Source organism: Hevea brasiliensis, chromosome 12 (assembly GCF_030052815.1).
Source record: "Hevea brasiliensis isolate MT/VB/25A 57/8 chromosome 12, ASM3005281v1, whole genome shotgun sequence".
Taxonomy (NCBI): domain Eukaryota; kingdom Viridiplantae; phylum Streptophyta; class Magnoliopsida; order Malpighiales; family Euphorbiaceae; genus Hevea; species Hevea brasiliensis.
This window is the reverse complement of record NC_079504.1, coordinates 32,033,300-32,050,085: the sequence shown is the minus strand read 5'-3', so window position 1 is coordinate 32,050,085 and position 16,786 is coordinate 32,033,300. Positions and strand designations below refer to the sequence as shown.

At 28.5% G+C, this 16,786-nt stretch overlaps 1 protein-coding gene across 1 annotated transcript; it reads left to right on the top strand.

Moving 5' to 3' along the window:
- Positions 1–10,302: 10,302 nt before the first annotated feature.
- On the top strand, positions 10,303–12,767 carry LOC131171193 (wax ester synthase/diacylglycerol acyltransferase 11-like). The gene is made up of 7 exons (XM_058130662.1): positions 10,303–10,562; positions 10,705–11,280; positions 11,361–11,427; positions 11,506–11,618; positions 11,860–12,069; positions 12,365–12,487; positions 12,588–12,767. Exons 1-7 carry the CDS (start codon positions 10,356–10,358, stop codon positions 12,765–12,767), a joined length of 1,476 nt encoding a protein of 491 aa, XP_057986645.1. The 5' UTR covers positions 10,303–10,355.
- The last annotated feature ends 4,019 nt before the right edge of the window (positions 12,768–16,786 follow it).

Below are 16,786 nucleotides of genomic sequence, written 5' to 3'. Positions count from 1 at the left end.
AATACTTAAAATAGCTAGCAAAGATTTGTTTGGAAGCAATGTTTTGAACATCCTTTTTCAAAACCTCTTTGCAAAATTTTTATTAAGCAAATCACTTTAAAATTTTTGAATGCAGATGACTATGGATAAAATTTCTTTTTTAATAGTGGAATAATTTTTCTGGGTTTTATCCCAATGTCCAGAAACATACTAAACTATAACTTCTTTGTTATTTTTAAGTTGCTTTAAAATTCCTCCATATCTAAGATCAGAGGCATCAGTTTCAACAATTTTAAAAGCAAATGGATCAGCAAGATGTAAGCAAGGAATTTACTTTATTTGGGTTTTGATTTAAGTGTGTTCCTTAGGATTCTTTTTGAGTCTTTCATGAAGTGGTTGAAGCAGTTTATTTAAGTTTGGAAAGAAATCTAAGACATAGTTTAAACATCCTAGAAATCTTTGAAGTTGAGTTTTTTCAAAAATTTTGTCAGGAAACTTATTAGTGAAAGCAAGCGACCTTTCTATTGGTGAGATTGTACCATTGGAGATATAGTGTCCTAAGAACCTAATCCTAGTCTGGAAAAGACTAATTTTGGACTTAGAAACTACTAATCCATTTCTTTTTGCAATAAGGATAAAAGTTCTTAGATGTTTGAAATGTTGCTCAATAGAAGATGAAAATATTAAGACATCATCAATGTAAACTATGCAAAATGCAGAGTATGGATTAAAAATGTCATTCATAATGCGTTGAAATTCAGATGGGGCATTTTTCAAACCAAATGGCATGACATTCCATTCATATTGGACAACGATCTTTGAGAGCTATTTGTATTTGCCAAAAGCGATTTCATGTCAAACTTTGAAAAGATTTTAAAGTTTTTGAAGAAGATCCTTTTGTTTGGAATTAATCCATTTCAAAGCTTTGTTAAGAGGCTTATAGTTAATAACAAGTCGAGGACTCCTCTTTCAATTAAGACTTGTTAACATAAAAGCAGACAACCTCGGGGACAAATTAAATTTTTAGAAAGCAAATCTTTAATCTCATTTGGTCTTCAAGTTCTTCATTCATTTGAATCTTTAGTAGGAATTTGAGATTCTTGAAAATCATTTAGATCAACAACATGTTGTTTTCTTTCCCAAAAGCATTATTTTCTATTTGTCGTTGAAGAAGAAATCCTTTTCTTTAAAACAGATGTTGAAGTTGATTTTGAATTCTTTGGATTAAAACAGTTTTCTTAGGTTTTGGAGTTCTATTTCCTTTGACAAATTGAGTTGATTTTCATACTTTAATAATGGTTTGAGGTTTTTCAATAAAAGGGAAAACAATCTTTTCCTTTAAGTTTAGCGAAATATGATCATAATATAAGGAGTAATAAGATTTATGAATGGAGTGCCAAGTATGACCGTATGATGAATGTTATGCACAAGCAAGAATGAAGTTTTGATTTTATTCAAGAATCAATTTCGAGATAAGAGTTATTCTCAAAATGCTTTTGGAATTATTTCTTCCTTGATACAATTACAAAGAGAGCAATAGTATCCAATGGAAAATCATCATAAATTTTCAAAGTTATTTTGACCAAATATTTAAGTGACTTGTTTTAAAATTGAAAGAAAATTGTCCGAACATCTTGTAGATTGGCTAGTTGTGGTGTTGTTCTAGATTGTCTTCTTCGAAAATTTGTTAAGAAGAAGTTGAATAGTCTTCTTGGTTTGGAGTTGCTTTAGTTCAGACTTGATAGTTTTGATTTCAGTCTAGAGTTCTTGAATGGTGGAATCAGAGGTTTTTATTTTGGAAGTTTTAGCCTTTTGTAAGATGACTGTGAGGTCATAGGGGTTTTTTTGCTTTAGATGGCACAGAAGTAGAAGGGGTTTGAGAAGATGATGCCTCAAAAGAATGTTGAAGCTTGGTGAGATATTCTTTGTCTTGGATGTGTTGAATAACATCAAGCATAAACCTTTGATCTTGAGCATATTGTAGAAGAGGAGAGGACTTCATTCTGATTATCTAAGAAATTGAAAGACTCAAGCAAAAGGGCTTCAAGTTTATACAAAGTTTCTTCTTCAAGTTAGAGCTCATGGATTCATGTTGAGCTTGCAATATTTTGCAATGTGACCTTTCTTGCGACATCTATAGCAAGTAACATCTTTTCTGGGAGTAGAATTGGGATCGTAGGGTTTTTGAGAAGGTTTTTGGTACTTTATATTGTAAGACTTTTCTTTGGGAGGTTTGTCTTGGTAATAGGTGGTTTTCTGTTTGGAAAAGTGTTTTATGTCTGCATGGTTTGAAAGTTGAAGAGGAAGATGGTCTTTGGTAGGAAATATCAAATTGTTGGTAGAAGGTTCCAAGTTCTTTTTTGGTTTTGTGGAGCTCCCATTTGAGTTGTTTCTGTAGCTTAAGATCTTGGCAAATCTTCAAGCCTTCTGATGAGTTCTCCATAGGTGAGCTGATCATAAGGAATTTTCTCATTGTTTTGTTCCTTGATCTTATTTCGAACCTTTTCTCCAAGGAGAGGGGGGAGGCCAGCAAGGAATTTCTCCTTCCAAAATGGTAGATTAGAGTCTTCTCGAAGTATAACTCTGGTAAGGAAAGTATCCTTATACCACTTGAAGTCACTAAGCTTTTTACACCGAAGATTTGAAAGAAGCTTAGCATTCTTGTCTTTGAGATGCGAAGGATCTCCGACAAAGTGAAGTGTCAAGGCTAAGATGAGGGTGGCAACCGCATTTTGAATTGGTCTGCCATTTTCATCAAGTATCGGATTTTGATCATCATCGAGTTCAGTGAGATAGTAATCCCACCATCCTTTTAGTTGACCATCGTCATTTGTTAGAAAATGTTGAGGACATTGTATTCGACATTCCATCTATGTTCCATTCATAGAAGAAGCATTGTAGCGACTTTGGGAGAGGGCACATCTTCTTGATATGGCTCATGGATAGTAAATGAACTTTATATATTCTTGGAAGAGCTTCTTCTTTGTTCCATTACATTGATAGAAATGATAACATTGGACTTTGAAGAAGTTGATGGAAGTTGGTTAATAGCTTGTAGAAATTCTTCGTTGTTCTTTTGTTGGAGGCTAGAGCTTTTGAAACTTCAAAAGGCTTAAAGTGGAGCTTTCATCTTTGTTTCGTGGAGGCGATGATGGTGGTTGAGATCATTTACCAATAGCATGAAGATGACTATTGGTCTTGCTCGTTGAATGATGTTTTCAAGATCTCTTGTTCTTCTCACTCTTAAGTTTGAAAGGAGAATGGTTTTGAGGTGTTTGATTTGAAGTTCTCGGAGAGGTGGATGGACATTGAATCCATTTTCCTTTTGAAGTTTGAGTTGTTTAAAGTGGGTTTTAGGAGCAAAAGGATATTCCGGATGATTTCATATTGTTCAAACCAATCAAAGAAGAAAATATGCATTTGATGCTTATGAAGGAATGCATAAAATTTCTCTTGGATTTCCTGCCTTTGATTCATGAAGTTTTGGAAAAACCAAAGTTTTTTCTCATGATTATGAGGGGCATAAAAATCTTTTTGAAGATAAGCTTTGTTAATCTGAAAATCTTTTTGAAGAACATTATATTCTGAGGAGAAGGTTAGAGATGTTGGTCCGGTTGTTCTGTCGTGGTATGGTAGTTGAAAAGTCAGCATTGAAGTTGTTCTTGGTATGTCCGAAATTGAGTGTCTAGGTAGATCCGAGATTCGAGTAAAGTGTTTTGTTGTTGGATAATTAACTTAGATCTATGAGAGGTAGTTGTGAGATTCTTCCTAGGTCTATAGTTCAGGAAGAGGTAGCATCAAAAGATCTTGAAGTTGGGGTTTTCTAGCAAAAGAGTGTTTTACTTTTCATTTCTTTATTTAGGCTAGGTGGTGGTTGTGGTCTTGTGGCTCCTTCTAGGATCGTAGTGAGACTTCATTCCATTTGATGGCTTTAGGAATAGAAGGAGGAGGGTTTCTCCTTGAATAAGAACTTATCATGGCTTTGTAATGAACTTTAAAAATCAAAGCAACAGAATAGATCCAGAAGCATTTTATAATTATGAGTTTTAATTTGCAAAATAAGACTATCAAGCAAATTTCTATCATTTAAAGTTAAGTTTGGATAACATTCAAAAGAAATTGCAAAGACTAGACTCAAGCAAAGAAGAAGTCATAGAAGCGAGCATCTCTTAAGATGGAAGTGTTTAGACCTTCTTGGGCTTGATTCGAACTAACCCTATATGGACATAGTTGTAACCTTTGGCTTTGTGTTTATTTAAGGGTTAAAAGCTTAATGATTTCAAAAGGCTTTGTGATTGGAATATCTCTTTCAATGGTATAAAAGTTAAACTTGCTTTGTTTATAGATCTGATCTTTCTGGACTTTAGGAAGTTCCCAATTATCTATTGCTTTTTCAAAGTCTTCAATAATTAATTCTTCACTGTTGACTATCTTTTCTCCAGTCCCAAAGGTAGAAGAACTGGAAATAGATTGATTTCTGCAAAATATATCCATGAGTTGAATAGTCTAATTAATACATCCCCTACAGTAGGATATCTAGATTTACAGCCAAACCACTAGGACTTATGACCAACAACCTTAAAAGGACTCAGGAATGCACTAATCAAACACCCTAAACTCATAAAAAAATAAATAGAATTTATATATTTTATATAAATTATTAATTAAAATACATAAAATTAAATGAATTAAAATATTAGGGTAGTGCTAAATAGCTCAAACTAAGTCAACTCAAATATATTAATTAGACCCTTAATTAATGAGAAGTAATGAAAAGCAATATTTTATGATTAATATACCCTTAGAGAAAAGTTTGATGGTAGTTTTTGATGCCATACATCATGCATGCATTGATTATAGCGTGACCTTGTAAATCAATTGTGAAAACAAAATCAACCCAATTGGTCAAAAAAATTTAATTAGAAATCAGACCATTAATTGGTCCAATTTAAATGTTAAATCTAAATTTCAGAGAATCAGATTAAAACAGTATGAATTGATCGAGTAACTAATGAGTCAAAAATCTGATCAATTTGAAATAAGCATTGCAATCAAACCAGTACACTCCAACAAAAAAAGTGTAGAGAGGAGGCGCTAGGATAGGCACCTCAAAGAATTTTTGGTAACCAATGACCATATGATCTAAGGCTACTCCTTGTATATCCAGTACAATAAAAATTAATCATTATTAGCCTTAAAAAAAATTTAGCTTCACCCACTTATAATTTAAATAATGAATAATATAAATAATTTATTTTACTAATATGTTAAATAAATTATTAAATTATTGTTCTATTTTATTATCTTTTAGATAGTAAAAAGTATATAAAATTTTTCTAATTATTATGTTATATAATTTTAATATATTAATATTTATATTTCATTAATATGAATAAATTTATTATTGCAAATTTTTTATAAATAATTAAATTATATTGTTTAAAATTTTATTTATTTTTTAAAAATATTTAAATATTAAAACTTAACTAAATTTATTTTAATAATTACTTATGAAATGTATAAAATTATTAATTATAATATAAATATTATTATTAATCATATAATATTTTTTTTATTAACATATTGGTTAAAGTCTGGTTTAACTTCAATTGAATCTAAAACCTTTAACTCTCCGTCTTTAGCGGTTTAATGATTGGACCAAGTTTAAAAATCTTGTCCAACACATGCTCAAAATTGGTTTATGAGTTATATTACATTTAATATAGACACTATTTAAATATATATAATATGTAATATATAAGGGTATAATATTTATTATTTGAGTATAATTTTAATGTAAAACTTTGAAATTGTGAATCATATTCACAAATACAGTAAAATGTAATTAGATTATGCTTAAAGCTACACCACATGTAAATGTAATTGTATTGCTATTGCTTCTAATCCATTTCTTCACTTGTAATTCTTGTATATATCAACTGAGATATTTATCTCTCTCTTCATATATAGACTTTACAGTATAAACTTCAAATTAAATTTTATTTATTTAAAATTATTATATATAAAAATTTATAAATATTATTATAAAAATATATATTTTATATTTAATTAATTATTTATATAAACTGATTTGAGTGACAGATATCTAACATAAAAAAATCTGAACTCAACTCGAATACTCAGAATGCTTGATAATATTAATAAAAAATGAGTATAAGAAAATGGTTTAAATGGCTCACAAGTCATGACTGATAAAATTAAAAAATGTAAAAGAAATTAAAAATTTAATACACTTTTAATTAAAATTATTTTTGAACCTGTTTAATCAGGCTCATTGTAAATATTAATAATCAAATAATCATTTGAAATGAATTAAAATAATTTATAATTGATTTGACATTGAAAATAATAATCAGATTGGGTACTCTGATATTCGCCAATACTGCCGTCCTAGCTACAAGTTAGAGTGCACAAAAGTCAAGCACATTAAAATTGCAGAAAGCATGTTAGAAGAAATTCCGGGCATATCAAATGGCTTTTACGCGCAAAATTCAATTTTTAAATTTAATTTTTGTTAACAAAATAAAATATATATAATTAAATATTAAATAACATATATAATTATTTAAATTTTATATTTAAATAAAAAATATGTTATTAATAAAATAAAATTTGACCACATAATTATTTAAATTGAAAATATAAATAAGGATATTTTAATTATTTAATTTTTAATTAATAAAAATTAAATAAAATTTGATTGAAGTAACCATTTTGTTGACAATTAAAAGGAAAGGGACTGATCTTATTTTTTTTATATATATATATTTTAAAGGCTAATTTGTAATTTATTTTATAATTGAGGTTTAAAATTATATATTATAATTTTAAAAATTATTAAATTAAAATTAATTAATAATATTATATTATATTATATTATTATTTTAGTTTGGCCGTTAAAAAATGTGAATCACATTACTCCCCTGTGCTGGCTAATATCATGCACCTACTTTTTATCATCTCATCAAAAGAAATTATAAAATAAAACAACGATTTTATGATAAGCCAACAGAGTGTGAAGAAGTACATATAAATGGTTTTCATAAAATAATAATTTTTTAATAAGAAATTTAAAAAAATTAATTATTTAATATTTGTTTATGTTTAATTGAGTTGCTGTAAACTATCTTATTGTAATGACCACATAAAACACCTTGTTCAGTGGCGACCATACACACTACGTATTCTATATACAAACAAATTTTTTGATTGTAAGTATCCAAACACAATTCTATCCTCCTAAGAACACTATGGAAGGCCTTAGACCAATTCAGGTATCAAACAAAGAGAGCGAGGATGGCCAACCCTTGAGTCCAATGGCTCGCATCTTTCATCAACCTTGCTCCGATGTCTACATCATCATCATCATCATCATCATGGGGTTTAACACCCCAATCAACCCTCTTGTTTTTAAAGCCAGTTTGCGCCATTCGTTACTTAAGCATCCTCGTTTCTCTAGTTAGCAGGAATACTATATATATTTTTCGCATATAATTAATATAAAATATTCTTAAATATTTAATAATTATGGAAACTTTTTTTTTTTTGGTTTCAAATCTGGGACCTAAGGAGTACGTAAATTTTGGGCTACATTGCTGATGTGCAGGTTGTGGAAAGTGGTGGGAAATACTTATTTGCATCTTGAATGTAAAATAGGACGAATTTAGGTAAACATATATTTAATTTTATCAAGCATTAATTATAAATAACTAATTAATTTATTATATCTATTAAAATTATAATTATCAATCAAATCATAGTTACCACTCTTTATTGAAATACTTACTTATTTGCGTCTTGAATGAAAAATAGGACGAATTTAGGTAAAAATATATTTAATTTTATCAAGCATTAATTATAAATAGCTAACTAATTTATAGTTATCAATCAAATCATACTTACCACTTTTTATTGAAATACTTACTTATCTGCGTCTTGAATGTAAAATAAAATGAATTGAGGTAAAAATATATTTAATTTTATCAAACATTAATTATAAATAGTTAACTAATTTATTATATCTATTAAAATTATAATTATCAATCAAATCATACTTACCACTCTTTATTGAAATTTCTCTTAATTATCATAATTAATAATCATCAATTACTTTTCATTTAAAGCTTTGATCACATAAGAGTCCTTTTTATGGTACTTTATTATAAATTAAAATTAATTTTTTTATTAAATGGTTTTATTTGTATGCTGGTCACATCTTGAATTTGGATTTTAATACCAGTTATTATAAAAATCACTCACACAAAATTAAAAAACATAAAATTTTAAAATTATTCTGTGTAACATACTTCATGACAAATACGCTAATAAGAAAAATATAAGTATAAACACTGATTATTTTTCTAAAAATAAAAAAAGAAAGAGTAAGTTATACAGCCCTTCACATAACGCGCCACATGCCCGTGTTCTACACTGCACGCAAATAACTTCAATAATTTAGGTGGCCCTAATTGTAGGCTGTGTCACCAACCCTCTTTAATTTTGCCCATAAGCATTCAGTTCTCTAAATGGCCTTTTTCCTGATCTCTAACTTAATGGTCACACACGCACGCTTCCTCTTCAATAATGCCCACTCAAGTTGGCAACATAATAAAATTGAAAATATAATTAAAGATATTTTAATTTTTTAATTTATAATTAATAGTAAATTATATCAAATTTGAATGAAATAACCATTTTGATGATATAATTAAATTTGAGAAATTGACTTATTTCAAATTAAAAATAGAGAGAATGATCTGTTTTTGACATATCTTAAATTATCCATAACTTATTAGACTATAATTGAGGTTTAAACTTATAATTTCACAATATCATTAAATCAAAGTTTACTAATAAATTATATTGTATTATTTTTTAGTTGGACCTTTTCATCCTTTTATTCAGTGGGAACTTAACACAATTTGTACCATACATAATCCTTCATTAATTTGTATCCTATGTATACAAATTTTAATGGCAAGTCCAAACACAATTCTACCCTCCAAAGAACACTATGGAAGGCCTTAGACCAATTCGAGTATTAAAGGAAGGTGGCAAGGACGGCCAACCCTTGAGTCCAATGGCTCGTATGTTTCATCAACCTTACTCCAATGTCGTCGTCGTCGTCGTCGTCGTCATGATGATGGGGATTCACATCCCAATCAACCCTCTTGTTTTTAAAGACAGCATGCTCCAAGCATCCCCGTTTCTCTAATTTGCAGAGTTAAACTAGAACTTAACATGCATACTATTAAATGAATATTATAAAATTAATAATAATAATATAAAAAAATTAATAATTCAAGTTAACATATTAATATATTAAATTATTGAGATCATTAATTATTTAAATTATAAATGGATAAAATTAAAAATTTTAATTTTCTTTATAATAGTTATATATAGAATATTAATTTTTAATTATTTAAATTAATATAAATAATTTAAATAATAGAAAAAGTTTTTATTTTATAAATAAAATGAAAGTAAAATATTAAAGATAAGCAGTAATTGATCGGTAATGCAACACTATTAAAGAACAACATTAATTTTAATATTAGAAAAGAAATAAAATAAGGTAACAAAAGTAATTAATAAAAGTCAAGTGCATTAAAATTACAGATAAGCATATTAAAAGAAATTACATGCAAATTAAATGGCCTTTAGCGCACAAAAATCAATTTTTAAATTTAATTTTTGTTAACAAAATAAAAAATATATATATAATTATATATTAAATAACATATATAATTATTTAAATTTTATATTTATATAAAAAATAATTTATTAATAAAATAAAATTTGACCACCATAATTATTTTAAATTGAATATATAATTAAAGATATTTTAATTATTTAATTTATAATTAATAAAAATTAAATAAAATTTGATTGAAGCAATCAATTTGTTGACAATTAAAAGTAAAGGGACTGATCTTAATCTGTAATTTATTTTATAATTGAGATTCAAATTTATATATTATAATTTTAAAAATTATTAAATTAAAATTAATTAATAATATGATATTATTATTTTAGTTGACCGCTAAAAAATGTGAATCACGTTACTCCACTGTGCTAGCTAATATCATCCACCTACTTTTTGAATATCTTATCAAAAGGAATTATAAAATAAATCAATTTCTTAATAATGAATTTAAAAAAATTATTATTCAGCAATTTTTAATATTTGTTTATGTTTAATTGATTTGCTGTAAACTATTTTATAGGAATCATAGCTACACCATATAAAACCCCTTGTTAGGTGGTGACCCTGCACACATCGTGTTCTACATATATATACAAATTTTTTGATTATAAGAATTCAAACACAATTCTATCCTCCTGAGAACACTATGGAAGGCCTTGGACCAATTCGGGTGTCAAAGAAAGATAGCGAGGACGGCCAACCCTTGAGTCCAATGGCTCGCATCTTTCATCAACCTTACGGTGATGTCTACACCATGACCATCATGGGGTTTAACACCCCAATCAACCATCTTGTTTTTAAAGCCAGTTTACGCCATTCTTTACTTAAGCATCCTCGTTTCTCTTGTTTACCGGTATAATCTATATATTTTTTCACATATAATTAATATAAAAAATTCTTACATATTTGATAATTATGGAAACTCTTTTTTTTTCTCTTTTTTTGAATTCTGGGACCTGAGTATGTAAATTTTGGGCTACCTTGTTGATGTGCAGGTTTTGGAAAATGGTGGGGAAATGAGATGGGTCAAAACAGAGGTGAACTTGGATAACCATGTAAGAGTTCCAGTGGTTGATCCAAACATGGAGTCTCCTGATAAGTTTGTGGAAGATTACGCTTCCAATCTTAGCAAAACCACAATTACCAAGTCTATACCTTTGTGGGATGTTCATCTTCTCAACGTTAAAACCTCTGAAGCTGAATCTACTGGCATTTTTCGCATCCACCATTCCCTTGGCGATGGCATTTCCCTCATGTCTCTTTTACTTTCCTGCTCTCGCAAAGCATCTGATCCTGAGGCACTTCCAACCATCCCAACAATAAAAAGAAGGAATCCTAGAAACTCTGGAGGGTTAACGTCTTGGCAATTTTTGCTCAAGTTATGGTGGTTGGTGTTGCTGTGTTGGAATACTATTGTTGATGTATTGATACTTCTGGGGACAATTTTCTTCTTGGAGGATACTAAAACGCCTCTTAAAGGTACATTGCCGCTCGGACTTGCTCAAAGAAGGTTTGTTCATAGAACAATCAGTTTGGATGACGTAAAGCTTGTGAAGAATGCCATGGGCACAGTAAGTCGCAAAACACAAAACTTTAACCACTTTGGAACACAGCAAACTCATTATTCTTTTGGTCATTTTTGTCTTTACAGACAATCAATGATGTGATGGCAGCAATCACACAAGCTGGTTTGTCTAGCTATCTTAACAGGAAGTATGGTAAGTATATATCTCCCTGCGTACAGGAATAGCAGTGGATTTTGATCACTAGGTGTATTATTAATTCCTATATGGCAGGCGATGATAAGACATATAACAAAGGAGCAGAAAAGAATAACAACAATCTTCCCAACAACATTCGTCTTAGAGCAGCTCTTGCGGTGAACATTAGACCATCTGCAGGCATCCAAGTGAGTGTTGTTATAAGATCAAATGGATTTTTTTTTACTACACTGGATTTATTATAAATTCAAAATATAATATATATAAAAAAAATTTATTTATTAAATATATGAATCGCACATATTTGTGTCTTAAATCTAAAATAAAGTAAATTTAGATAAAAATATATTTAATTTTATCAAGCATTAATTATAAATAGCCAACTATTTTGTTATATTTATTAAAATTGTGTAATTAAATTGAAAACAGGCTTTTGATGATATGATGAGAAAGGATAATAAAGCAAGATGGGGTAACCACATCGGATGTGTTCTATTTCCCTTCACCATTGCATTACGTGAAGATCCATTAGATTATATACGTGTTGCTAAAGTTACCGGAGACAGAAAAAAATCTACTCTTGAAGCTAAATTCACTTATTCCATGGTCAAGTTTTCTCCCAAATGTTTCACTAATAAGGTAAATTTGTCACTTAGAAATATTTTAATTTCTTTTTAACAAAAAAAGGTTCATATTAAGATTCTGGTGGAATTTTTCATTGGAGTTAAATAATATTCTTGAAATAAAAAAAATTACATAAAAAAAATAAAATTAAGTGACAATTTTAATGATTATTATTACAATTTATATTAATTAATTAATCCATCTAAGAGTTAACACTGTACCTTTTTTTTCATAATTTTATTGGTTATTAATTGAGAAATTGATTTAAAAAAATATTTTATTTTATTTGATTTTAATCGATTATGAACAGATATCGAGCTTTCCAAATCGAATCACTTTGTGGTTTTCAAATGTACCTGGTCCAGTAGAAGAAATATCTTACTTTGGCCATACTGTAGCCTTCATAGCACTCAGTGCTTATGGACAACCTAATGTAAGCACCATTATCTTCTTTTTTTAATTAAGAAAATCCAAGTTTGATCTTCATGATGAAAATTATTATTATTATTATTGTCGTCATCGTGGTGTTACAGGCATTAGTGATTCATGTAGTGAGTTATGCAAACAAGATGAAAATCGCCTTATCAGTCGACGAAAATATAATTTCAGATCCACATCAACTCTGCGATGATCTTCAAAATTCTCTTGACCTCATGAAGAATGCTGTCATAACAAACCAAAGGACAGATCCAAAATTATACACCACTGGTTAGTGGTAACGTTTTATAGCTAAATAATTAAATATGGAAGCGAAAAATTGTGTACCCTCTTGATTGCCATCGATCATCAACAATAATGTCCTGCAGCAAATATCATTTTGCATTGGATGGGGAATTCAATAAAAAGGCTAGGGGCTGCAATGTTATCGTCAATGCAATAATATCATGCGGATCAAGTTGATCCAGATCAAGAGGAGCATATTAGTATTTTCCACAAAATTATATTTCTTAATATTTATTCCTTAAATGCTATAATAATGTAATGACAATAATAACATTTAATGTGAAATGGAATATTTTTATTGATTATAGAGCAACACTAATTATGAAACAACATTTAATGATAATGATTATATCCAATGCAACATATTTCCAGTTATCAAAATCGAACCAGTTTGATCCAGTGGATTTAACTAGAAATCGAATCGGTTGATTTTAGATCAAATCAACCCCTTTACTTAAAAAAGAATAAAAGGATAAATTTGGTGAAGAGAGGAATTGAAAACCCTCTCAATATATATAAAATTCTCTTAACATTTATTCTATATTATATTTTTGTTAATTATGTATTGTGACATACAATTTTAATATATCAAAATCTAAAATTTCAATTTAAAATTTTAGAATGCTTTTAATATTATTATATATTAAAATTTAGTTAAAATTATATTTAATAATTTTATAAACTATTTATAAAATATGTTAAACATCTTTAATCAATTGCTCTTTATATATATATATATATATATATATATATATATATATTCTTACTTGGTGTATATTACAATTAAATGTGCTATGCATACTTTAACTCCATATAATTAGTATGTAGCACTATATATAATATATTCTAGACTTTCATCAATCAATTGCTCCTTATAATTCAATTAATTAGTATTTAAATAAATTATTAAACATATTGCAATTAATTTTTCTGCGCACACCTTATGTAATTAGTATATTACACAATAATATGTGCAATATGTACTAGTTTTTTCATCAATTTGCTCCTTATAATAATTAGTACTTAAATTAATTATGAAATGTATTATAATTAAACATGTTATGCATATCTTAGCTCCATATATTTTGTATATAGTATTATAATATATGCTACATCTTTCATCAATTACTTGTTATAAATTATTTGTACTTATTGTGAAAAGCACACCCATACAAATTAAAGAATATAAAATTTTACATGGTTCAGCGTAAGACTACTCCACTGAATAAATTCACTATCAAGGAAAAATAATTACAACCACTAATTATTTTTCTCACCTTACAGGTCACTGAAACAAAACTTACAGAATTTGACCCACCTCTCCACTTCATGAGCTCTCTACAATGTAGTATAATGGCTAACCAACTATTCATATATATAAGCCATTAAAACTCAGTCCTTTTGTAACTCTAATTATTAAACTTTATAATTTAAATTCTATAAACTTCTTATTTTATCTAATCTCTTAATTCCAATTTAACATAGATTCTAACAATCTTCACCTGCAAGTCAAATTGAATTAGTCTTCACAATTTCTGTAAAAGTCAATTTTCTCTTGGATACTTCCTTGCACTCTTGATTGTTGAAATCGTCTATTGCCTCAACTTGCATTCTTTCAATCAATGTGCTTCCTTCGAATTTGTAGAGATTCTTTGCATCGATTTTCTCACTCTTTATGATCACAAAGGCGCCTAGGCTAACTCTAATGACTCCATCATGAATTGAACACCCATAACCCAAAGAATCCAACTCACCCAAGAAAATTAAGTTCTTTTCGATTTTAGGAATATACCTCACTTCATCAAACAATTTCACATGATCACCATATAACTTAATCTTCACTCTTCCAACACCTTCGACCTCCATCTTGTTCCCATTGGCTATCTTCACTTTTTCTCCTTTCTTTTCTTCAATCACATCAAACCACTCTTTCTTCAAGCAAATATAAAATGGGTAAATAGAATTCATTAACTCCTCATCTTGTAACAAATCTTTTACCTTTTTCTTATCATCATTCACATTCAAACATTCACCATCAATACTATCATCAATTGCAATTATAGCAATTCCTTCTTTTTTTCTTTCTGCAACTTTTCTTGAAATATTTAAATTATGCAAGATCTTCTTTCTTCTTCATGCAATGGTATTGAATGTGACCTTTCTTATGATAGTAGCAACATTATCTATCTTTAAGGTTTACTCGTGCTTAGGGGTAAGCATTATTCAGTTCAAACCAAATAAACTGAACTGAATCGCTTTAATTCGATAATTCGGTTCGGTTTTTAAAATAGTTTGGTTCAGTTCGGTTTTGTATTATAAAAATTTCAGTTATTTCGGTTTGGTTCGGTTAAGTTTAGAAAAAAAATCAGTTAAATCAAACCGAACCGAATAATTTTATTGATTTTTTATTTAATTTAATTTTATGGGGAATTTATGAATTATATGTAATTATATATATATAAATTGTTTAATTTCATTGATTAATAGTTATTATGTTCAAATCAAGATTAAAATCTGACAAAATAACTTGAAAATCAAGTCTAAATTAAAAAATAATGAAAAATAAAGCCGATCAGTTTGAACCGAATCAAACCGAAATAGAACGGTTAGGTTCGATTCGATTTTTTTATCCAGTTCTGTTCGGTTCGGTTTCTAAAATTTGTAATTCAGTTTTCATGATTTAATGTAGTTCGATTTGGTTCGGTTTGGTTTAGTTTGATCCGAATGCTCACCTCTACTCGTGGTCTGGAGCTCGATCCATTATTCTTTCTCTAATTGTTTTAACGTAGATTGATTCTACCATGACTAGAACTAGCAACAAAAGCTCCACCCTCATTGCCACTACTTGTTTTCTTGAACTTCTCATCATCTAAGATAACTGCGGTAACCTCCTCCACCTTTAAAGTCTCTTTCTCAACTATTAGGACTGTTACCAAGTTTTTATAAGATTGTGGGAGAGAGGTTAAAAGCAAGAGGGTTTTTTCTTCTTCATCTATCTTTACACCAACACTAGCTAATTGAGTAATTAATTTATTAAAAACATTAAGGAGATCCCTCATATCAGTACCTTCATTCACTGTGAGTTGGTACAACTCCTTTTTCAAGTACAAGCAAATTGTGAGTGACCTTGACATATACAAGATCTCTAATTTCTTCTAAAAAATAACTGGCGAAGTCTCCTCCAACACATTGTACTTCACATTAGGGGCTAACGTCAATCTAATCATACTCACCACCCTATGTTGAAGCTTCTCTCAATCATCATCTTTCATGATTGTCGATTGCTTCTCGTTTAATGCTTTGATTAATCCTTGATACACAAAGACATCCTTCACGGTACTTTTCCACATACTAAAATTATTTTTCTCATCAAATAGCACCACCTCAAAATTTGTGTTTACCATCTTGAACTACAACTCTGATACCACTTGTTGTGAGAAGCACACCTACACAAATTAAAAAACACAAAATTTAGCTTGGTTCTGCATAAACTTACTCTACCAAATAAATTCACTAACAAGAAAAAATAATTACAACTACTAATTTTTTTTTTTACCCTTACAAGTCACTCAAACAAAACTCACGGAGTTTGACACACCTCTCCACTTCGTGAGCTCTCTAAAATACAATATAATAGCTAACTAACTATTCATATATATAAGAAACCTTGTATTTTTGGGACTCTAATTATTAAATTTCATAATTTAGATTCTACTAAATATCCTATTTTATCTAATCTCCTAATTCTAATTTATCTTGAATTCTAATAGTACTTAAATTAATTATAAACATATCATAATTAAATATGATATGTATATCTTGGATCCATATAATTAGTACACAATACTATAATATGCACTAGATCTTTTATCAATTGCTCTTTATAATTAAATTAGTATTTAAATCAATTATGAAAGCAATTATATGATATGTAATTGTAAAGTACACATATAATTAATGATTAAACATTTTGTACAACAAAATAATACACTTAAAATTAAAAAATTAC